Raw genomic sequence first — 24,013 nt, forward strand, 5'->3', positions numbered from 1 at the left:
GGGGGAACTGCCCCTCAAGCTGTGGACAAGCAAAACTCATGCCAGGGGTGACACTGTGTGTGTGTTAAGGTGCAGCGGGGTGACAGCTGCAGAGATGGTGGCCCCTGCTGAGGCCACGACACCTGCCAGCTGTCGAGGAGATGGGTGAGATTGGCAAGTCTCATGCTCTCACCAGAGGCTACCATCCCTGCAAGTTTCATCCAAATCAGACAAAAAACAGTGAAGTTACAGATATTTCATTGATTCCCCCATTATACCCTATGGCCGGATCTCTGAGGCGGCTCTGAAGCTTCGTAGCCACTTCGGCAAGATCGAGGCAGAAACCCAGTCCTGAGCTCCAAATCGGATCACTGCCATCCGTAGCGGCCAGATCCGAAGCCAATTCACACAGGCCTATTAAGAGTTTGCAATTGTACTTCATTATTTATGGTGTTGCTTGTTGCTCTATGCGTCAGTCTCAGGTTGAGATTCCATTAAGTTTTAGTTTTTCAAGGATTTTAAGACATTATTTTTCCTTGTATAAAGTACTGCTGTTCTTGATGTGTAAAGATAAATTTAAAATTCCATCTTTATTTTATTTGCTTCTCTGAGAGATGCTATAATTTCACTAAGTTCCTTCCTTTTCCTTAATGTTGCCTGTGACAAGTCTTGAAACACTTGGATTTTATGTCTTCTCAGAATAGGATTAGAATGTCTTTTTGGCTGCATATACACATTGAAATGATCTGAGATAATTCTCATGGTTTTGTTTTCCTGGTAGAAGAACCCACCAGTAAAGCACAGTCCAGATGTTAGAGGGGCCTGCCTAGTGAAGAACATAGAGACTGTGCTGCCAGTGGCCCACAGACAGGGAGCCTCTGTGTATACTTTCTAGCGTGCTCTGCAGGATCCCCTGTCCACCTGGAGGCAGCTGATGGCAGTTTGATTTGCTGGCTGCCCCATGGCAGCCAGCTTACAATACCTCTTTCCTCCCTCCCTATGAGACTTTGGGAGGGGAGATCCAGAGTCTCTCTCCCCTCTTGCCAGTTGCAGGAATATCAGCTTCTATGGCAGCAGCCTGTAGTGGATCCCTACCCCTCTTGGACCGGACCCAGACTACTCAGGGTCACACCGGGGGGTGGGGGACGACACAGATGCCTTGGGAACCTCTCTGTCCCTGCAGCCCTGGAGTGCAGTGTGGGAATGGTGAAGGGGCTAAACTTTCTTGGTCCCAGAGCACTTGGGGGGAATGTCTTGCTCCCTGCTTGGCGGAAGTAGTAGAGTCCAACTCAAGTGACACAGTCTCCCTGAACATATGGGGATAGTTGGGAATAAAGCGTGCTGGGATACTGAAGGATCATGCTGCAGCTTCTGTCAGAAGGATGAGTGTACAGACATTTGGTCTCCCAGGAGAAACTCTATCAGGAATTACTTCTGCCGAGTTGGTGTGGTTTATTTTGTCTCCTGAAACTGCATTTTTTGCTCTAGTAGAAAAATTTGGAAAGATTGTACATTTGTGGTTTCTACCAGGAGAACTGTGACTCTCCCAGGAGAAACTGAAAGTCTGCACATAGCCTCTAACCTTCAGAATCTACTGCTTTTGTTCAAAATGGAGAAAATATAGTATCATGTCTCTTGGGATGTTTGAATTTGTGAGTGTGGAGAGAGCCCCATGTGATCTGGCTACAAAAACTGTTGATTGTTTTCAGCTATAGGAAGGAGTGGAATACCTGCTCTAAATATTCTGCTGGACCTCGCTTCTTCATACCTTCTGGGAGTCCTCTTATTCTTAGGTTGTTTCTTCTCTCACAATTTTCGATACCTCAATTTTCTCTACAAGATCTTTTTCTATTTTTTTTCTAATCCCCTTAATTGTATTTTGGAGATATGCTGTTGACTTCAGCCTTCCCTCCACTTTTATCTCCTGGTCTGTGATCCTGCCTGCAATTTCTTTCATCTTTGCTTAGATTTTTATCAAACTGTGCTTCCACAGAGGATTTTAAAGCTATGATTTCTGACTCACCAAAGTCCATTCTGATCAAAAAAGGCTGTTTTGTCTTTTACCTTTTCTCCTCTGCTTGTTCTCTATCTCTGTACAGCAGCCATTTTTGATTCCACAGACGTGGTAAGTGGTTCTGAATGAGGATTTTTCAGCAAATTTTGTCTGGGTAGGTTTTCAAATTGATCCCCTTTATATAGGGTGTGCATTTTACAAACAAAAGATACGCTTTTGGGGAGTTAAGGGGGTCAGAGATCAGGAATATTTGTGGTGTTGTCAGGCAGCCATCTGTTCTGGTGATGTCTTGTGACCGTCACAATTTCTGAGTTCTAATGCAGTGAGTAAGTACTTCCCATTCTCTTTGCCCACTTAAACTCTTTCCCTCAATTTCTCCATTGGTACAGTGAAAAATAAACTTACCTATGTGACACAAGGACAAAAAAAGTACTTACTTTGTTATTAAGTGTCATATGCAATCTAGTTAGCAACTAAAGAGAGATATTGCAACTGCAGTGGAGTGTAAGGGTGTATCCATAATGCTTAATAATGGCACAAGACAACAGCATACTGAGATATGTACTATGTCCATTCTGGTTCAGAAGGTTGTACACACAGATGTAGTGTAGCCAATTCAGTGCTACTCGCATGCAAACTACATCACAATAAGATGGACATACTCCTTCCATTTAGGAAAGTACTGTGTGCAAACCTAGCACCATAACTGAGTGGCCCCTGATGAAGTTGTAGGCAGCCACAAGATCCCCCCTCAGTCTCCTCTTGCGGAGACTGAAGAGATGCAGGTCCCTCAGCCTCTCCTCATAGGTCTGGCCACGGAGGCCCTGGACCATACAAGTGGCCTTCCTCTCTGGACCCTCTCCAGGTTCTCCACGTCCTTCTTGAAGTGCAGTGCCCAGAACTGGACACTACTCCAGCTGCAGCCTGACTGGTGCGGCGCGTACAGGGAGAGCAAGACCACTCTGAACCTGTTAGTGATGCCCCTGTTGATGTATGACAGGGTGCGGTTGGCTCTGCCTATTGCTTCATTGCATTGGCGACTCATATTCATCCTGGAGTCAATCCTGACTCCAAGATCCCTCTCTGCCTCTGTGCTGCTGAGAGGGTCAGCCCCTAACCTATAACCATAATGCTGGTTCCCTCTCCCCAGGTTCAGTACCCTGCACTTGTCCTTGTTGAACGCATCCTGTTCAGATCCGCCCACTTCTCTAACCAATCCCTGTCTGCCTGGATGCGGTCCCTGCCTGCCGGTGTATTCACTTTACCCCACAGCTTGGTGTCATCAGCAAACTTGAACAGGGTGCTGTCCACACCCTCGTCCAGGTTGCTAATGAAGATGTTGAACAGAACCGGCCCAAGGACCGACCGAGCCCTGGGGGACTCCACTGCCCACACCCTCCCAGGTTGACTTCAACCCGTCCACCACCCCCCTCTGGGTTCTCTCCTAGAGCCAGTTTGCCACCCATGTGACCATGCATTCGTCAATGCTGCAGTCCCTCAGCTTGCCCCACCAGAATTGTGTGGGACACTGTATCAAAGGCCTTCTGGAAGTCCAAGAAGATGACGTCGACTTCCTCCTTCCCATCTAAGCTCTTTGTTACCTGGTCATAGAAAGAGACCAGGTTAGTCAGGCAGGATTGGCCTTGCACAAGCCCATGCAATTGTTAATTTCAATATCTTTCCTATGTTAGCACATTCTGCCATTCAGGCATCTACAGTGATATCAGTATATAATAAGGGAAAATATATATATTTTTTATAAAGCATAATTGTGTGTGTGTGTTGTTCAACAGCAAGAGGAAGAGTCTAAAAAGCAAACACTATATTGACAGCAGCTAGAACACAAGCAGTTCCTTAAGAATAAAAACTGTGCTTTGTCTATATTGTGTACTAGCTACACTTCATCCTAGAAGACTGTAGAATCACAGTTGTTTCAAAAAGGGAAGGAGGAAAGAATCAATGTTTGTGTTTATATAGTGATTGTGTGTATATGTATCTATCTTTGTAAATTTGCAAATAAAATTCCTCCTCATGGGACTAAAGTAACATTTTTCCATATTTGCATATATTATAGTTAGCTTTTTATGATTCCTTAGGAAAAGCTCTCTTGTTTCTTCCATTCTGCTTTTTTAAAAATTGATTCTGTTCCCTTTTCCAGTTTTAAGAAGGGCTGGAACTCTTCAGTCTTAAGTGAAGTGGGATCAGGTACACATTACCGACATAGTGTAGTTCTTAATCTGAAGGACTTGAATGTGTTCTGGCTCTTGTCAGTGTGGTCTTGCTTTTTAGACTCTTCCTCTGGCTTACGGGTAGCGAATACTGCCCTCTGCTGGTAATACTGGCTTTTTAATGTTACATATTCAAGGCACATCTTAATTATTTTCACATAGACAGATATTTGAGTATAAAGTTATGCTATACAATATTTACTGTATTTTCATAGATTTCATAGACATTAGGGCTGGAAGGGACCTCGGAAAATCATCAAGTCCAGCCTCTCACCCAAAGGGCAGAAAGTCAGCTGGGGTCATAGGATCCCAGCAAGATAAGCATCCAATTTGCTCTTGAAGGTATTCAATGTAGGTGCTTGAACCACCTCCGATGGCAGGTTGTTCAGACCAGAATTATGTCCAAATACTAATTAGCCAATTCTGAGCATCACAGTAAACTGTAGGGGCTATTTTGTAAATGGGAAAATTAATGAGTAAAAGCTTAAGTGGTTTGCCCAAGGTGTATGTGTGCGTGTGTGTGTGTGTGTTTTACTGGTGGAGACAGAAATAGTGTCAAGGAGTTCTGACTCAAAGCAGGCTCTAACTACTGGATCATGTATTACATTGTAATTAAAGAAAAAATGAAATCTGCTATATGTATCTCATGAAGCAGGGCTGTTAAACTCACCTCTTGCCCCAGACCATGGTCTATGGGGCTCTTTATGGGATGGATCCAACTCAGAACACAGGGTGGCCGTAGTGGCAGTGGTGCCAGATCTATCTCTTGCTTGGTGCAGGTGGTGGTGGTGGCAGTGGCTCTGGCTCCTGTCCAGTGTACCCTGTAGTGGTGGCAGCAGCTCCGGTTTCCACCCCATGTGCCATGCCAGAGCTGCAGCTGCTACAGCCCACATGTCTTGTGCTGTGGCAGGAGTTCCAGCTCAGGCATAGAGCACACAGCCACTATGGCTCTGATTTAGTGTACAGCACAGGTGGCAGCAATGGTGGGACCAGCAGACAAGGCTGTGGAAGTGGCAATGGGTGAATCACCTGGAGGGCAGCTGGGGCTGTGCTAGCTATCACTTACCCCCATGCTGCTGATCTGTATCCAGTGGGGCCCAAAGGCCCCAGATTCTGCAACAGGCCCCTCTAGACACAACTCTCAACTTCTAGTGGCCTACCAGTAGCCTCACAGGCTGGATATAGCGGCTCTGAGAGCTGTGTGTTTGACTCCCCTGTTCCCCATTGTGGAATGTATTATTTTATACACAGATGTTATTATACACAGGGGCCCCATTGTGCCTATGCACTGTATATACATTTAAGTAGACTAAATGTCTAGCCTGAATAGCTTGCTCTTTTAATATGGAAGATATAACAAACAAGTGCTAAAGAAAATGGAGGGGAAGGATGGAAAGTGAATGTAAGTTAAGAAGGTCACCAGTGGAATTTTCAAAAGCACCTAAGGAATTTAGGAATACAAGTTCCATTGACTGTGTGTCACATGAACCCTTTCGTTAATCCTGCCCTGCATGATTGCATAGTTCAGCACATCTACAGCTTGATGGTTCTGACTCATTTGGAGGAGAGAATTTCTCTTATGAAATAGTTTTGCTGTCCCTGAATGCTGTTTATCCTAAGTAAAGTTTAATCTACCTCAAGAGGGGTGGTGGTTAAATAAATAATTATAGCTGCAAATAACTGTGCCAGAGTAAATAGAGGTCAAATTATTTAAAATATATATTTTAGAAGCATGCATTTTCATTGTTTTTCTTAGTTGAATTTTGGGGAAATGGGAACTCTCTTCCAGTGGAAAAGGGAATGTTTTATAACTTGCATGGTTATTACTTTACTCTTAATTACTCTGTTATAAAGAAAGTGTCAAGCATTCTTTATAAGGCTGTTTTTTCAGTTGCTTATAACTGGCAATTTTTCTCATTAAATCTATATTTTGCATGCCAAGTATCTGCCTTAACTTTTTGGAGACAAATTTTCCACAAGCAGTATAGAAAGAATCTAATGAAATATATTGGGGGGAGGGGGGGCGGTTCCCATTAAACAATATTGATACCTTTTTCTTCAAAAAGTTCTCATAGCTTGCTTTGGAGCTGGGACTGAAATTTGGATACAAGACAGATACAGGACTTGGATGAGAAACTTAAGAAGTAGTGATTGGTAGTAGCTGTGTAGGGAGAATGAAACTGGAATTGAGGATTTGAGTGATGTGAAGAGAGGTCAGTAGAGAAACAGTTTGGTGTTAATGGGATATAAGGGGTTGTGTGCTTAGTATGGAATAGAAAGAAATCCTGTGTTTTACTAGTACACACGCTCCTAGTGAAATGAAATGCAACAGTCCTGTCTCACCCTTCCAGCACTGTCAGCAAATACCTGTGATGCTTACTAGCCATTTAGTCCATTGGTGCTGATCTACAGAAGAGGGTCATCAACTAAAATTATCAGTATTTTTTTCTGACTGAAGTTGTAAAAGTTTGGAATAGGGTTGGCCACCTGGTCAATTGATGGGTCAAATATTGTTAATTGATCAGTCAATTGACAGCATATTTTTTGACCAAAGATAGCAATTTTACAAAAAATACATATGTTTTGCAGTTTTATTGAAAAAAATATTTCTTTCATTGTTTTTTGACACATTTCTTAGTGGAAAATATGTGCTTTATCTGTGTATTATTTAGATGTCTTGGCAATTTTTTACATTTTTTAAATGAGATTTTGACCAGTCAAATACCCAACCCTAGTTTGGAATACCATGAACAATTCTGGTCAACTCATATTCAAGTAAGTTGAATTCAGATTGGAACAGATGCAGAGAAGAGAATGGAGAGCTTATCATACAAAAGGAAACATCTGATAGCGCTACATTAATGTTCATAGATTTTTCATAGATTTCATAGACATTAGGGCTTGGAAGGAACCTTGGAAGATTATCAAGTCCAGCCCCCTACCCTAGGGGCAGGAAGTCAGCTGGGGTCAAAGGATTCCAGCAAGATAAACATCCAAATATCTCTTAAAGGAGTCCAGAGTAGGTGCTTGCACCACCTCTGGAGGCAGTCTGTTCCAGGCCTTGGGGGCTCAGACAGTAAAGTTCTTCCTTATGTCCAGCCTGAAACAGTCTTGGAGGAGTTTGTGACCATTTGACCTTGTCATCTCTTGGTGCACTCTGGTGAATAGACATTCCCCCAGATCCAGATACACACCCCTTACATACTTATAGGCAGCCACCAGGTTCCCCCTGAGCCTGTGCTTTTCCAGGCTGAAGAGTCCCGTGGCTCTCAGCCTCTCATCATAAGGCCTGTTGTCCTGCCCTCTGATTATGCACATGGCTCTCCTCTGGACTCTCTCAAGCTTCTCCACATCCTTTTTAAATTATGGAGAATTGGATGCAGTACTCCAACTGAGGCCTCACCAAGGCTGAGTACAGCGGGAGGATGACATCCTGGGATTTGTTTGAGAAGCATCTATGGATGCAAGCCAGAGTCTTGCTCACTTTACCAGCTGCAACATCGCATCAGTGGTTCATATTCATCTTGTGGTCAATCATGACCCCCAGGTCCCTTTCAGCTGTGGTGGTGCCGAGCCTGTAAGCATGCTGTGAGGTTTTTTTTTCCCCCAAGGTGGAGTATCTTGCATTTTTCAGTGTTGAACACCATCAGGTTTTCCTCTACCCATTTTCTGAGCCTGCCTAGGTCGGCCTGGATCACAATCCTGTCCTCAGGTGTGGATGCTTTACCCCAAAGTTTGGTGTCATTGGCGAACTTGGCCAGTCCACTTCTGATACCAATATCCAGATCATTGATAAAAATATTAAAAAGTATAAGCCCAAGGATGGAGCCTTGGGGGACCCCACTGGTCACAGCGCACCACGATGATTTTCTTCCATCGACTACCACTCTGTAGGTCCGAACTCAGAGCTAATTCCCCAGCCATTAGACTGTAATGTAGCCGAGGCTGCAGTTGACCAATTTTTCCATGAGAAGATCATGGGACACCAGATCAAAGGCTTTTTTATAATGAAGATACATGAAGTCAATCTCTTCTCCTTTGTCCAAGTGATATGTCACCTGGTCATAGAAGGAGACGAGATTGGTCAGGTAAGACCTACCCACAACAAACCTGTGCTGGCTATCCCTCAGGATGTTGCCATCAGCCAGTTTGTCAAGAATGGTCTCTTTGATAATCTTTCTTCTTCGGGATAGAGGTCAGGCTGATAGGCCTGTTGTTTCCTAGATCTACTTTCTTCCCTTTCTTGAAGATAGGTACTGCACTGGCCTTCTTTCAGTCTTTGGGCACTTCACCTGAGTGCCAGGAGTTCTCGAAGATCCATGCCAGTAGCTGAGCTATGATGCCTGCCAGCTCCTTAAGTACCCTGGGGTGTAAACTGTCTGGGCCAGTTGACTTGTAGTTGTCCAGCCTCTCAGGATGCTCCTTCATATGGTCTACATTGAAGGGTAACAATTCTTCCTCACCTTGGCCGTCCCATTTCGTATTAAGTAGGGCCATCCCTTGGGACTGGTGAAAAAACAATGCAAAATACCCATTAAGCAGGTTGGCTTATTCCTGGGCATCAGTTGTCCCGTATGGTTTAGCCAGGGTCCAGTGTTACCCTTGCTTTTCTTCTGGCTCCCCACATATCTAAAAAAGGACTTTTTATTGTCTTTGATACATGTAGCCAGTTGGAGTTCAGTCGCAGCCTTGGCTTTCCTGGTTTGCTCCCTAAAGCTCAGGATCAGTGCAGAATACTCTTCCTTTGAGGTGGATCCAGTCTTCCATCCCTTATAGGTCTTTTTGAGATGCAGGAGGTCCACAAGTTCCCTGCAGAGCCAAGGGGGCTGCTGTGCCCTTTTGCTGCCTTTCCTCCAAGATGGGATAGACATTGCTTGTGATTTCAGGATCGCTCCCTTGAGGAGAAACAACTCATCCTGAACTCCCCTCTCCTTTGGGTTGTGGTCCCTTAGGGCCTTACCAACAAGCCTCTTGAGCTTGTCAAAGTCAGCTTTCCTGAAATTGAGGACTTCTGCATTGCTGGCTGACTTGCTAGCTTTACAGTGGATAGTGAAGGTGATCGGCTCATAGTCACTGTCTCCCAGCTCCCCTTCGATCATTAGGTCGCTGATTAGATCATCTCCCATTGCTGGTACCAGGTCAAGCAGTGCTTTGCCTCTTGCCAGTCTATAAACTTCTTGAGTCTGATAGAGCTCATCCACACACGAGGAAGCTTTGTGACCGTTCGGATTTGGCCAAGTGCTATTCCCACAAGATGTCTGGGTAGTTGATGTGTCCCATGACAACCATGCACCGGGAGCATGCAGCTCAGCCAGCTCCTTAGTGAATTCTTGCTCGAGCTCCTGATCCTGCTTAGGAGGCCTGTAGTAGATTCCTACCATTGTGTTCCCTGTGCCATGTTCACCACGGATTTTAACCCAGAGAGTCTCCAGTCGTCCATCCTGGATGCCAGTGTTGGCTTGCAGGGGTGTGTAGCTTTCCTTGACAGAGAGAGCTACACCCCTGCTCCTTTTGTCTACACGATCTCTCCTGTACAAGGTATAGCCATCTATACCTGTGGCTCAGTCATAGATGGGTCCCACCAGGTCTCTGTTATCCCTATGAGATCGTAGTCATTCTTGTTTAGCAGGAGGGCCAGTTCCTTCTGTTTGTTTAGCAGGAGGGCCAGTTCCTTCTGCTTGTTTTGAGACCTCGCTACCATACACAAGTAGTGCTGGTATCATATGCATGTAGCACAGACTTGTGCTAAGTGACTTGTGCACCAGATGAGGAGGGGCACAATAGAAAAAAAATAGTGCAAGAAATCATAATGAAAAACTGTATCCTGATACTTATTCTGGCATTCCCTAAAATTTGTGTGCTTTACTTCACAACCTTATTAATAATGTTCTTTTTGCATATTTTATGAATAAATAGCATAGGAGCCACCATTGGTCAATATTTTATCTCTTAAACTGCCAAATCTAGTGCAAAAGAAGATTCAGGAATCTCCACAGTAGATACTTTAAATGCAGTCAGCCCTTTGTGTCCCTCTCAGGAGAAAGTCAATTGGGAGATGTGCTTATTAGATTAGATCTTCAGCCTAAAACCATGCGCTAAATATGGTCATCAGGGATCCTGGTTTTCTATGATAAAAAAATCCCCAATTTTTGCCATAAAAAAGTAACCCAAAATCCACATTTTTCTGTGATCAAAATGAATACCACTAATCTGTCTGTCGGTCTATTCTAGCCAACTGCCCATCACGAATGATGGGTGGGGGGCACAGGCATGGACAGTGCTGGCCTTATCTCCCCCACACTCTGCCTGGTTCTCGGTGCAACTTGCAGGGAGCAAGGCAGGGGAGCTGAGGCCATGCTCGGAACGGTTCTTACTGCTGCTTCGCCATCATGGCAGTGCTCCACCATGCCATCTCCTGTTGAACACTTGTGGAGCACTCTGATTGGCTGTTTCAGTCAGCCAATCATAGTGCACATAAAGCATTATGAACAGACAGACTAAGGCTTTTATACTATTAGAATATATGTATAGAAGTCGTGTTTCATTTTGATCACGGAAAAGTGTGGATTTTGGGATACATTTTTAAATCTGAAAATTGGGGTTTTTTTAACTTGGAGGAAACTGGGATCACTGGTAATCATTATCCTTTACCTTTTAAATTTGCAAAGCTCTCCAGGGCACATGCCATTCATCCTTTTATTTACATTTTTATATTGCACTCCTCACCATGATGTTAGTGCCTTAGTTATCCATGTTCCTCAGCTTCAAATTTAGAAATGTAACTGAATTTTGATCATGCCTCAAGTTCTGTTAATTCCATCTTGAATCATCACCCCAAAGATATTATTTCTGCATAAGCCATACTGCTGGCAGGTATAGTTTCCTGTAGTCTATAGAAAGACCTTTTATATTTATTGTTGAATGTGTACACTCAAACTTTATCTGTTTTTTTTCTCTTTTCCAAATACCTATTTTTTTTATATACACATGAATTTCAATAATTGATTTATACACAAAGCCAACAATTGATAACTACATATTTCATTAAGACTGAATCTGTAATCTTTCTCAACATCAATTTAATGTAACATTTTGCCTTAAATTAGAAAAAGATATTGCATCCTAACTTATGTAAAGCATTTTTGTCTGCTTAAAAACAAGCCTAACAGACGCGCTTTGTTGTCATTGCTGAGTCAACAAAGAAGGACACTTTATACTCTTGTTACATGGAATATATAATGGAGACAGAAGAAGAGTAACTCTTAAAACAGTCTACAGAGAGCTGTAGATAATAAACATCCTACTTGAACTGAGATGATGATAGCAGAAAATGCATTAACTAGATGGTGAAACAAAAACGAACAAAGTTGACAGCTCAATTGTGCAAACTGAAGTGGACTGGCCACTTTGTTTTGAGGTAGCCTATGTTAGTGCTAATGTGTTTTACATTAGTGTAAAATACTGACTCCTGGCATTAGAGTTAATGACAGAAATCTATAACAGTTCTACCTTGCCTTCCCATTTCGTACAATTCAACAATAAAGTAAGATCTTTATCCATTAAAGGTCTGCACAGTATTAGAGACAACTGTATACTCCCTGTAAATGACAGGTATTTTCTGTAAATGCATGATATCAAGTTCTTCACATTTTGGTAAGAATTTTACAAAACTAAGGTGGAATAGGTAATACCAAGATATGTGTTTTTCCTTTTTGCTTTTTCGACAACCACAAGTATCAGTGTTGAAGTGTTTTAATTGCTCAGATAGGATGATGTGGAATGTGATCTGTATAATGAGGATTTGTTCCAGATAATCTTGTGGAGATAATATGCTTGTAGATACTCCTAACTGAAATGCCATTCAGTATTCAATTCATTTTAAAAAATCAATTTTACATGGGACATGATGCTAATTTAAAGTACTAACTCTGGCTTGAAAAATACCTTATATTACTGTTTATGAAATAAAATAACTTACATCTTTATAATTCTATTGGCCACATCCAGATGAGTCTGCACGTGCCTCTTGCCCCATCTCAAATCCCTTTGAGACAGGGCAAGAGGCACATGCAGGAACAAAAAAATGTTCCCCCTGCTGCAAGTTTGCAGCACGGCGAGAAAATTAGACCCCTGAATATTCAGGGGGTCTAAGAAAACTGAAGCTTAAAGCGGGGCAGGGCACAGTCCTGGACCGTGCCCTGAGTCTACCAGAGGCTGGGTCCTTCACAGAGATGCTCTGGCTGCCCCTCACCCTGGTGCTGAAACATGCGGCCTGCCTATGCAGGGCAGGTAGCTGCTTTAGCACCAGGGCTCCAGTGCCATAAGTAAGGTGTCGGGGGGCTGGAGGAAGAGGGAGGGGACTATGGGAGGGGACCCATCCTGGCCCCGCCCACTCCCCCAACCCTCCGATCCCCACCCCACCCCCCTGCCTGTCATTATCCCCATTTTTATATGTGAGATCCTGAGCCAAAGCGGCAAATGAATCAACTTCCCTGCAGTCACTCAGCAGCCTATTGAGAGGCAAGAACAGAAGCCAGGTCTCCTGGTTCTTGATCTGGGTTGCTTTCCATTAGGATGTACTGCCTCCCTTGTTCAGTAGTTTGTACTTGTATGTGTTGATGCTATGCTTTGAAAGAGGAAAATAAGTAGGGTTTGGGTTTTTTTGTCAAACCTAGTCTTTGCCCCACTGAATCCTGACAGAAGGAAATGCTTTGGTCTGAGAGATGCATGGGCTCCATTGCCAATGCTGTTGGCAACACCCAGCTTTGTATCTCCTCAATCCATGAGAGCAGCCTCTGGAAGAGGTGCAGCTGGCAACAGTGAAGTGGCACTCAGGGAACATGAAAATCTGCTAAGGCACTATGAGGGCAGCAACCATATTTTTTCTGTTTGTAGATTACCAATCTTTCATGCAGATGGAAACCTCTGTATATTACTATGGCATCATTAAACAGAGGCTCTAATTCATTGCATCTGCTTTTTATTTCACTGCACATGTAATCTGGCCACAAAGCTGTTTTAACTATCCTAGATATCCTTTAATGGCACAGAGTTGCTCTAGAGGTGCTTATGTCATGCCCTCCAGACTACTAGTGTATTTGAGAAATAAGAATATGGTATGAGGGAAAGGAGTGTCATTGAGATGCCCATACCACAAGTCAGTCACCAAACGCAGTTTTGGTTTCTTATGCCTTTCTTTGCAAGCTCAGAAGGGGGAAAAGGGTCCTAGAACTCTTATACAGAAAGCAGTCATGTCAGTATTCTGCAGAGAGTCCAAATAATGGTATTTGGAGCTATTACTGGTGGCTTGGTCGTATTGTGCTGACTTTCCCCTTCCGTCAGTTATGTATCACTTGTCAACTAGAAATAGGGAGGAGAGTGACACCAAATATACTGCATGTTTAGGTTTTGAGAGAGACCATATTATGTACCCAACAAACACAGATGAAAATACATAAATACTTTTATACTCATACTTTTCCATTTGAATAGCTGTTGTCCTTTTCACAGGAATGTTTCTTTATTATAAATAGGGAAGCAAATGATTCATTCAATTGGTAATGGAAGGGGAGATGATCTTATGAGAGGGACTGGATTAGCCTCTGTGGTACCCACACTTGCCAGTTAGCTTAATAAATTGAAAACTATGCATTTTATTCAGAAGAGTTCTCTGGAATTACATGTACGGCTTCACATAGATGGCTTGCAAAATAAAGAACTTTTGCATAGGAGTCTGTTTTGTTTGATATTTTGAATGAGGGAAGGTAAAAGAAAATTGGGTTAGAAATCATTTTAAAGTCTCCAAAATTCTCATACAAGGTCTTGCAAGAAAAGTCCATGTTATATTACAGTTTAGGTCAGCGGTTGGTAACATTTTTTGGTGGACGGCTGGAATGACCTAACTCAGATTGGAGGCAAGCAAGCACTAGGTCCTGGCCATCTCCAATGCCTCTCCCTGAAGCTCAGGGGAGAGCTCCCTTTCTGCTGGAACCTGTGCCATCCAGCTGTGGTACATCATGGGCAAAACTCTCCTCTACTAGAGCCCTGGATGCCTGATTGCAGTACAACATGGGGAGAACCCCCGTCTCCCAAAGCCATGGCTCTGCAGGCTGGATCCAAAGGCTCCATGGGCTATAGGTCGCCTAGGTAATTGCCTTTGGCCTACCTGGAAAATTCCTTTTCCCTGAAAATAGCTTCACTTTGTTTTTTATATCCAGTTTTTAACAGTGTTGCTCTGCACTGCTATATTCCATTTTGGGGGTTAGATGCAGTTCATTAATGAGTAAAGATATTTCTGTTTATAGGTCAAAACCCTGCCCATCTAGTCTCATAACTCTCAATTCAAGATACTGAGCTACCTGTAGAAAAGGAAATAAGATTTGACTCCTAGCTTGTAAATCAGTACTTGAACCTTTTTCCTTTGCCTCTAACAGCAATGATTTATGAATAGAATAGCTCATGATAAAATGTTGCCTACCCTCATATTTTTCCTGGAGGATCTTGACATATAAGTAACCGAGAAAATATCTTTTAAAAATTCATCTGAATGTGTACTTGTATGTGATAGTTGTCTCTGCATATCTTTTATTAAGGATTTCAGTTCTTTAAGTGAGTAGCTAAACTTTTTACTAAAGCTTTTCATTCATCATTAATCATAGGTTAAAGTTTGAAGAAAGTAAAATCATGATAATCTTTCTTAAATAAAGCGGGATTTCCGGGAACACTGCTATAATTGATATTTTTTACAGGTGATTTACTTTCAGAATCTGGAACCATAAGGATTTTTGTGAATTCACAAGTACTTTTGATAGTATTAAATAAGTATTTTGATCAAGATATAGTGTATAAAATATGGATTTGTATTTTGACTGCAGATCTTTCAGCTGAAAGGCATCAGTAATGGATATTCCTAATTGCATCTTAAATTATTCATGTTTTGAATGGACTTTGTGGCTAGGTTCCCTATTCTGTTTATTATTCTGCTTTGGTTTGTTGTTGTTGTTGGGTTTGAGGTTGTCCGAGCTAAAAAATATGTTTGTCAGGTAGTTAATGGGAACTTTTCAGATGAGCTGAATTCTAAACAGTGAAGCACTGTTTGGTTAAGATACGAGTTCTAGGAATGAACATCATAGTTGACTTTAGCTAGAATTGAAGAATCACAGAAATAAAATATATTAAGGAGGAACGTAAGAAATATGCTAGTTTTTGCCCACTGTAGGTTAAATGTAGTATTTCAAAACCTGGAATTAATGTATTAATCCAGAATGGGTTTCCAGCAATAATGTTTTTATATTTCAGCCACTTGGAGCCAGTGACTATTTGGAAGTATCTGCCAATTTTGATACGGTCTTTGTTCGCAACATACCACTATTGACAATGGCACAAAGGACTCAAGCTCGCCGCTTTATTACTCTTATTGATACATTTTATGAGCACAAGGTGAGAACTAATTGTTTCAGATATATACATGCATTAGTCTAACTAATTGTTTCAGATATATACATGCATTAGTCTTGAAAAATGACTAATTTAGAAATTATGGCTTCCTATTGATTTATTTGCTAGTAATGTGAAAGTCATTCATTTCTTGTAATGCTACCATGTGCTAAAAACAAAAACAACATTCCAGAATGTTCTCAACACCCTAAGTTGAGAACAGTAAATATTACAATGTGTTAAAATATGTTACTAAGTCTTAAACATCAGCATAAATGTAGGTCTGGGATTATATGTACATCTTGAATAAGGATGGTTTCTGGAACAATTAAATAAATAATTGCATTGACATTTTTGTCATTGTAATAATTGATGACTGTATCACTGAGCTCACCTCCAGAATATTCAAAATAGCTTGGAAGGGACCATTTGGCTGTTTGCCTGTCTGGTAAGGATTCACAGAGTATTAAAGTGTTAATGGATTTGTTCAAACGTGTTATTAATTTTAGGAGAATATTCATTGTAGACATTAGATCAGGTTGCAGAACTGCTAATGGAATAGTAATGATAAATATAGCACTTAACTTGGATTTACAAAGGCTTCAATCATAAAAGCAAAATCAGCACTATTAAAACAACAGAAAAAGCTATTTCTTGTTTAAGCTGATCATTTTTTAAAAAAGTAATGAAAGATATTAAGCTCCATACTATGTGTGATTACATATGCACACACTTAAATATTTATGTAATCAGGCCATATCGATTGAGACTTCTCAAGAATGTCCTGACAAGATGATCAGTGATCACTAGGGCCCTGATTCAGCAAAATACTTAAGCATGTACCTAACTTGAATCTCACGAGTGGTCTATTGAAGTTAGTTCAGTTACTTAAAGTTATATATGGCTTTAGAAATTGTAACTATTGTTATATTTTCTAAGAAATTATGTATACAGTAGGCTAGATTAACAAAAGCATAAAAAAGTAAAGCTTGAAGGGACCTCAAGAAATCATCAGGTCCAACCTCCTGCTTTAGGCCTTATCTAACGGCCATGTCACATTAGATTTAAGACGTATTAGCTGCTCTTAAAATGCAAGCATCCATGTGTTCAGAGAGTAAAACATGTACAAAGTACAATCCTGTAGTAGCAAAGTTAAGACTTTTCATGGGGGGAGAATCTCCAGATCATAGTAAGTAAGACATGTTCAGCAGTCACTGGACTGCTCCATGGAGATATCATGAATATAAGACCCCGGTGTGGTGCTGGGGCTGGGACTGACAATCAACAGATCACACATAGAATGGAGCTTGAGATGAGCTGATTTTTAGTTCCAGCACCCGCACCACACTAGAGCTGGTTCAAGACTTCCAGTGGCAGGGACTCAGTTCACTCTGTGGATCCAGAGGTAGGTGCAGATCCAGCAGCAAAAGCAGCACCTTCTTCTAGACTTGGCCTTTCTGTGCCTCCCTCTGCCTGCTGCTAGCAGAAGAAACCTAGCTTGCCCCTGTGTGCCAGCAGCAGGTGCTCCCAGATTAGGCAGTCCTGGTTATGTAGCAGGGAGGGCATGGGCTTTGGGTATGGGGGTTGCATATTATCATGGGCAGACATGTGATCTGTGGTGTCCACTGCTGGGGTCAGTGTCAGGGATGGAGGAAGGGAAGGATAGAGGGTGGGCGCAGCAGGCTCCAGCCCTGTCCATAGTGAGCTGAGATCTTAGCAAGCATCATCATGTGCCTACTCAGAACACATTTGAACTTTTTAATATGGCACAGTAATGCTTACTGCAGTGGTCCCCAACCAGATAATTGGGGAGCCTCTTTTGGTTGATCCTAGGCTGGGGGGGCCTGGGTGTGTGTGCACATGTGACCCCCCCCAGCCCAGCAGGTCAGCCTGTGGGGGTGGGAAGATGCAGTGGCCAGATCAAGGCCCCCATAGTGAGGAATGGACTGAATGCAGCACACAGGAGCAGGGGAAGGTGAGTGGGGCCCTAACCCAGCCGGGTGGCGGAAGGATTGGAGCCTGGTGTGGGGGAGGCCTCCTTCTGCTGGGTGCACCCCAGTGGAGGCCCTGGGGGCACATGCCCCCCATCTCTGGGGAGTCAAAAGCTGCTGCCATTGCCTGCTGCACCTTGAGCCCTGCTGCAGCTGGCCATGTATGTGTGCAGCTCAGCCCAGCGGCAGGATACACATGGCATCCAGCTGCTCCTAGGCCAGCTGCAGTGGAGCTCAGGGTGCAAAGCCCAGCCCACAATGGCAGCCACCTCCACCATACACAGATGGGGGGGGCACATGCCCTTCCCCAACACAGGACAGCATAGGCAGCTGCAGCAGTGGTGAGGGAGGAAGTGGGGCTGGGGCTCTGCACAGCTGGGGCAGGAGACGGAGCCATAAGCGGTTCATCTGGGGGGACGCTGGAAGCAGGTGGGTCACACACCCTGGGAAGGCATGGGGGGCATGTGCCCCAGGATCTGCACGCCAGGTGGAGTGGGCTGTGGGTTGGGGCTGGGGCAGTGCCAGGCTTTTCTCCGCAAGGATATTGGGCCAGGCTGCGCTCAAGTCAGGCAGCAGTAGTGGTGTCGCTGGGAGTGAGGGTATGAGGGGGGCTGCAGCCACCCAAAAATTCACTGTAGCCCCTCCTAATATCCCGTCCCAGTACCGCTGTCACCCACCCCAAGTGCAGCGCAGCCCAGGTGCCCCTCTGGGAAGAGCCCAGTGCAGCCTTCCCCTCCTTCTGCTCCCCCCCTGCAGGCATGGGGGCCATATGCCCAGGATCTGTGCACAGGAGAGGGTGGGTTGGGGCTGGGAGGCTGTGCTGGGCTCTTCCTGGTGTGGGAGCTGGGCCACGCTGTGCTTGGGGAGGGTGGCAGCAGTGCTGGGAGGGAGGGGTTGGGGAGGGTTATGGCAAACTTTTGGGTGGCTGCAACTCCCTCCCCCCCACCTTATAGCCCCACTCCCAGCACCACTGTCTCCTGGCTTGAGCACAGCATGGCCCAGCACCCCCACCAGGAAGAGCCTAGCCCCACCTTGCCGCTGCAACCCATCCCACTCCACCCCACATGCAAATCTGGGGGCACATGTCCCCCATGCCCCCCCGTTCCTCCCAGGTGAGCCACTCATGGCTCAGTCCCATGCCCTGTCCCAGCTGTGCAGGGCCTGCCCCTGCCCCAGCCCTACTTTCTCCCTCACCACCATGGGGGGGGCAGACTGAGGCCCCAGCGGCAGTGGGGCTAGGGCTGGGGCCTCAATCGGCTCCACCCCCCTACAGCCCTTCCCCCTCCCCCTTCCCCTTCCCCCATAGACTTACCTGCTGGGAGGGCATGCCCCCAAATAAGTTTTTCTCCCTCCACCTTGATCTGCTCCTCCCCTCCCCACAGGCTTACCTGCTAGGCACACAGTAGATCTTGGGTTGCTTTTAAATTTGAAAAGTGATCTCCTACTTAAAATGGTTGGAGACCACTATCTTATAATCTTAGATAAAACATGTGTTAAGCATCCTGTATGACAAGGCCCTAAGACAATTGCCTATCCTGTTCTTCAAAACTTTTAAGGATGGCAATTACACAACCTGTCTAGATAACCTGTTCCAATGCTTAATTCCCATCAGAGTGAGAAAGTTCTTCCTAAAAATCCAACCTATATTTCTCTTGCTGCAATTTAAGACTATTACTCCTTGTCCTGTCACCTGCAGCCACAGAAAATAGTCTGTCATCATCTTCTTTGTAACCACCTTTCAGGTAAGTAAGGACTGTTATCAAATCCCTTCTCAGCCTTCTCTTCTTCAGGCTAAATAATGCCAGTTCTTCCACACTTTCTTCATAAATCACGTTTCCCAGACCTGTGATAATTTTTGTCACACTCTGTTGGACTTTCTAATTTTATTCATGTCTGTCTTGAAGTACAGCACCCAAAACTAAACGTAGACACACCAGTCACCAGGCCTCACCATTGCTGAAGAGAGAGGAAGAATCACTTCCCTTGATTTCCATTGATGCTCATATTCACAGATTCACAGAAGTTTAGGGCTGGAAGGGACCTTGTGAGATCATCGGGTCTGGCCCCCCTGCTCTGGGCAGGAAAGACTGCTGGGGTCAAGTAACCCCAGCAAGGTGTACATCCAGTCTCCTTTTGAAGATCTCCAAGGTAGGCGCCTGCACCACCCCTGCTGGGAATCTATTTTAGAGTCTTTTCCTTATATCCAGTCTGAAACCTTCTTTGAGGAGTTTATAACCATTACTCCTGGTTTTCCCCTAAGGCGCTTTGGTGAATAGTTGTTTGCCTAATCCCTGATCCTATCCCCTGATATATTTGTAAGCTGCCACCAAATCACCCCAAAGTCTTCTCTTTTCTAGGCTGAACAGTCCTATATCTGTCAGCCTTTCCTTGTATGGCTTGCTCTTCAGGCCTCTAATCATATGAGTGGCTTTTCTCTGGACTCTCTCAAGCTTCTCCACATCCTTCTTGAAGAGCAGCGCCCAGAACTGGACACAGTACTCCAGCTGTTGCCTCACCAATGCCGAGTACAATGGAAGAATAACCTCCTTAGCTTTGCTTGAGATGCATGGGTAGATGCATGCCAGCATATTGTTTGTTCCACTAACTGTAGCATCAGACTGGTGGCTCATATTCATATTAATACAGTACAGTATTCTTTGGGGGGGTTGTTTTTTTTTTTGCAACGACCCTCCAAAGTGGCTTCAGTTCCAACTAACTTGGTGTCATCCTCAAATTTTGTTTACTGTCCTCTCAATCCTCCAAATCATTAATGAATAGATAAAACAGTACCAAACCCAGGGACAACCTCTGGGGAACTCTACTTGTTACCTGTTCTCAATTAGACATTGAGCTATTGATGACTGCTCTTTGAGCACAGTGTCCCAGTCAGTTATGATGATGATGTTATCCTGTCCTCTGCTACCCCACCCAAGGGGAGCTTGGGACAGATGTAACTTCTAACTACCTTAAAGGGGGAGGGAGAGCTGCTAATCAAGAGAGCACATAAACTGTTACAGCGTAACTCTTACATATGCATGTTCCTGTAGCAGACAGGTGAGCTCAGTTGCTGTAACTTTAATCTTGAATGAAACTAGATTAAAGAGGCAATGTTTTTCTTTACTTTTTATCACCATAGGAGCAAAAAGATGTAATAGTTATGTTGTAACAGCTTATACCAGTATTATTGGATACCAGTACAATTATGGGGTCCATCTGTGACCTTGTTGTCAACTACAGTTTTTATAATGTATACAGTATATACTCAGTTCATCCTCCAAGCCAGTATTGTATCCTAAACAAACTCTGCTTAATACGAGGGGTGTGCAAAGCAGGCAGTATTCGATTCAGATTTGGATTAGGCCCCATTTAGGGGACAGCGATTCGATTCGCTGATTTGGATCACTGTCCCGGTTCGATTCGGCCAAATCTGAATATATGATGGTGATTTAGGGAATCAGCGATTCAGCCATAGGCGCAGCTTTAGATGTTTTTTCTATGTACCTAGAGGTACCAGGTGCAGCTTATGAATGCTGAGATGATGGGGCGGATGGAGCATCCCACAGGAGAGTGGGGGAGGGGGGGTCCCCCGCACTCTAAGCAGTAGACCAGATGCACTCCCAGTCCACTTCTGGGTCCACTGCTGAGCACATGGGGGACCTCCCACACCCCCACGGCTTGGTGATGGGCTGCAGGGGGACCCTGGGTGCCCCGCCAGACCCAGGAGGCACCAGTCACTGAGCTTGGGGGGTGGGTCCCCTGCGCACTCTGCAGTGACCCAGAAGTGGAATGGAAGTACTTTTGGTCCGCTGCCAAGCATGCATCCCCCGCATTCCCGTGGGATACTCCATCCACTCCACCATCTCATTGTTCATGAGCCATGCCTGGTACAGCAAGGTACGTAGGTACGTACATCACCATCAACTCTTGGTCAGTCCTGAGGAAGGGTCTCCCAAGAGTTGATGTCGATGTTATGCTTCTTCATGTTTGGCTTCAGGGTGTCTTTGAAGTGCTTTCTTTGCCCTCTGCTACTTCACTGACCTTCTTTCAGCTGTGAGAACAAGATTCTCTTTGGAAGGTGGGAGTCAAGTATGCGAACAACGTGACCTGTCCAGTGAAGTTGGTTTTGGATGATCATGGCCTCACTGCTGTTGGAATTTGCTTCAGCTAAGATGCTGATGTTTGTGCATCTATCCTCTCAGCTAATCCGAAGGATCTTGCGAAGGCACCATTGGTGGTACTTCTCCAAACTCTTGAGATGTCTTCTGTATGTGGTCCAAGTTTCCAAGCCATACAGCAGAGTTGGAATGACAGTGTTCGATAAACCAAGAGCTTTGTTTCAGCAAGGATGTCATGATTTCAGAAGACTCTTATTGAGATTTCCAAAGACTGTGCTCACACACTTCAATTGGTGTTGTATTTCCGTGTTGATGTCTGCCTTTGATGAAAGATGACTTCCAAGATAAGTGAAGCGATCCATGTTCTCGGGCAAAGGGGTGGTTTCTCCATTTGGAGCAGGTTGGTAAAGGACTTGCGTTTTCCTGATATTTAGAATTAGGCCAATACTCTTGTAGACTTCCAAGAATATGTTTAAAATGGTTTGGAGGTCCGTTTCAGATTGAGCAATGACATCATTGTCATCCGCATACTGGAGCTCCATTATGGATGTTGTCGTGGTCATTTTGGACTTGAATCTGTTGAGGTTGAAGAGTCTTCCGTCCATCCTATACACAATTTCAATTCCAGGTGGGAGCTTTCTGTCGACAAGGTACATTATGGTGGAGATGAAGGTGGAAAACAAAGTTAGAATGATGACACAACCTTGCTTCACTCCAGTTTTCATCTCAAATTGTTCTGTTTGATTCCCGTTGCTGAGAACCCTTGCTGACATACTGTCATAGACAAGTCTCAGAATGCTAATGAACTCGTTTGGGCAGCCAATTTTGGACAGGATTTTCCATAGGGCTTTGTGGTTTATAAAATTGAAGGCTTTAGAAAGATAAATGAAGGCCAAATCACAGCGAGAGATGCACAGGTGAAAGCCTGCTGCACCCCCGAAACCCCCCAGACACCCCCCAGCACAGCCGGAGGCAAGCAGAGCCTGTGGTGGGAAGAGGTTAACTCCTTGCTGAGGAGGCAGCTGTGTGGAGCCGGGCCAGGTCAAGCCTCGGGAGAGAGAGAGGTAGGAGGGGTACTCACCAGTCCCCCTCCAGTACGGCAGGGCCCCCCCAAATCCCAGGCAGGGCCCCCCCCCTTGCCTAAGAGCAGCTTTCCCCAATGGTGGGCCCACTGCACATGCCCACAGTTTAAAAGGGCCCGCCAACAGCAAAAAAAAGCCCCAGTTAGGCTCCAGAGCGGCGAGAGACACGTGAGTGAAATCCTGCCACGCCCCTGCTTCCCCAAAACCCCCCAGACACCCCCCAGCAGCTGCGGAGCCTCCGCCGAGCCCCAGCACAGCCGGAGGCAAGCGGGGCCCATGGTGAGAAGGGGTAACCCCTCACTGAGTGGGAGGAGGCGGCTGCATGGAGCTGGGCCGGGTCAAGCCCCACCCAGGCCCCTACTGCACCCAGCACCTCAGGGAGCCATGCAACTGGAGCTGCACGAACAGGCTGCACAAACAGGCACACTTGTCTGCTGGCGCGTGAGTTAGCATGGAGTTCGGGCAGGAGGGTGCGCGGGAGGGCCCGAGACCCTGCCTGCAAACCACCCTAGTGTAGACGGTCCCAGCTATAGCTAGCCTACCAGAAGCATGACACAAATGGGTACGTGCCACCCCCCCTCGGGTCCCCTCAGGCTCTGTGGCTCCCCCATCGGGCACCTCAGAGACCTCCATGCAGATGGAGCCCCTGGCTCTCGGCTGCACAGGCTGCCTGTCCCTTTTTCAGGCTCTGGGACCCAGGAGCATGGCCACCTCCCCGTGTGGGGTCTGCTCCCTTTTGGGGTCTCTGGCGCGCCAGCTGGAGGAGCTCCAGGCCACAGTCCAGAGACTGCGTGCCATCACGGACTGTGAGCAGGAGATAGACTCCTACTGCCAGGCCCTTCTCCCCTGGGAGCCAGAGGGTAGACCACCATCTCCCTCCAGGACAAAGGAGGACTCTGGGACCTCCCACTCTGTCCAGTCAGGGGCATGGACCAAGGTAGTCAAGAGCCCTAAGGCTTGCCGCACCAAGGCCCCTGCCCCGCCAAAGCTTAGCAACAGGTATGCACTTTTTGCTGCTTCAGCAGAGCCGGCTGAGTTGGCAGCTCCCACAGGCAACAGAGGCTCAACTGCAGCTACCGTCCCCACTCTCCCCAAGACAAAACGTAAGGTGTTTGTTGTGGGAGACTCCATCCTGAGGGGGACTGAGGGGGCAATCTGCCACCCTGAC

General features: G+C 45.2%; 1 protein-coding gene across 3 annotated transcripts in view; it reads left to right on the plus strand.

The window, feature by feature from the left end:
- Positions 1–24,013, plus strand: part of AFG1L (AFG1 like ATPase) — a 127,257-nt gene that overhangs the window by 86,396 nt on the left and 16,848 nt on the right. For 2 of the 3 annotated variants that reach the window (XM_090037644.1, XM_090037652.1), the window contains one exon: positions 15,520–15,660. In XM_090037644.1, the coding sequence (XP_089893770.1) occupies positions 15,520–15,660 (141 nt within the window). Of the gene's footprint in view, positions 1–15,519; positions 15,661–21,847; positions 22,164–24,013 lie in introns of all 3 variants that reach the window. The other variant, XR_016441157.1, reaches the window with a different exon arrangement.

Source organism: Crocodylus siamensis, chromosome 1 (genome assembly GCF_052110815.1).
Source record: "Crocodylus siamensis isolate JL-2025a chromosome 1, ASM5211081v1, whole genome shotgun sequence".
NCBI classification, from domain to species: Eukaryota; Metazoa; Chordata; order Crocodylia; family Crocodylidae; genus Crocodylus; species Crocodylus siamensis.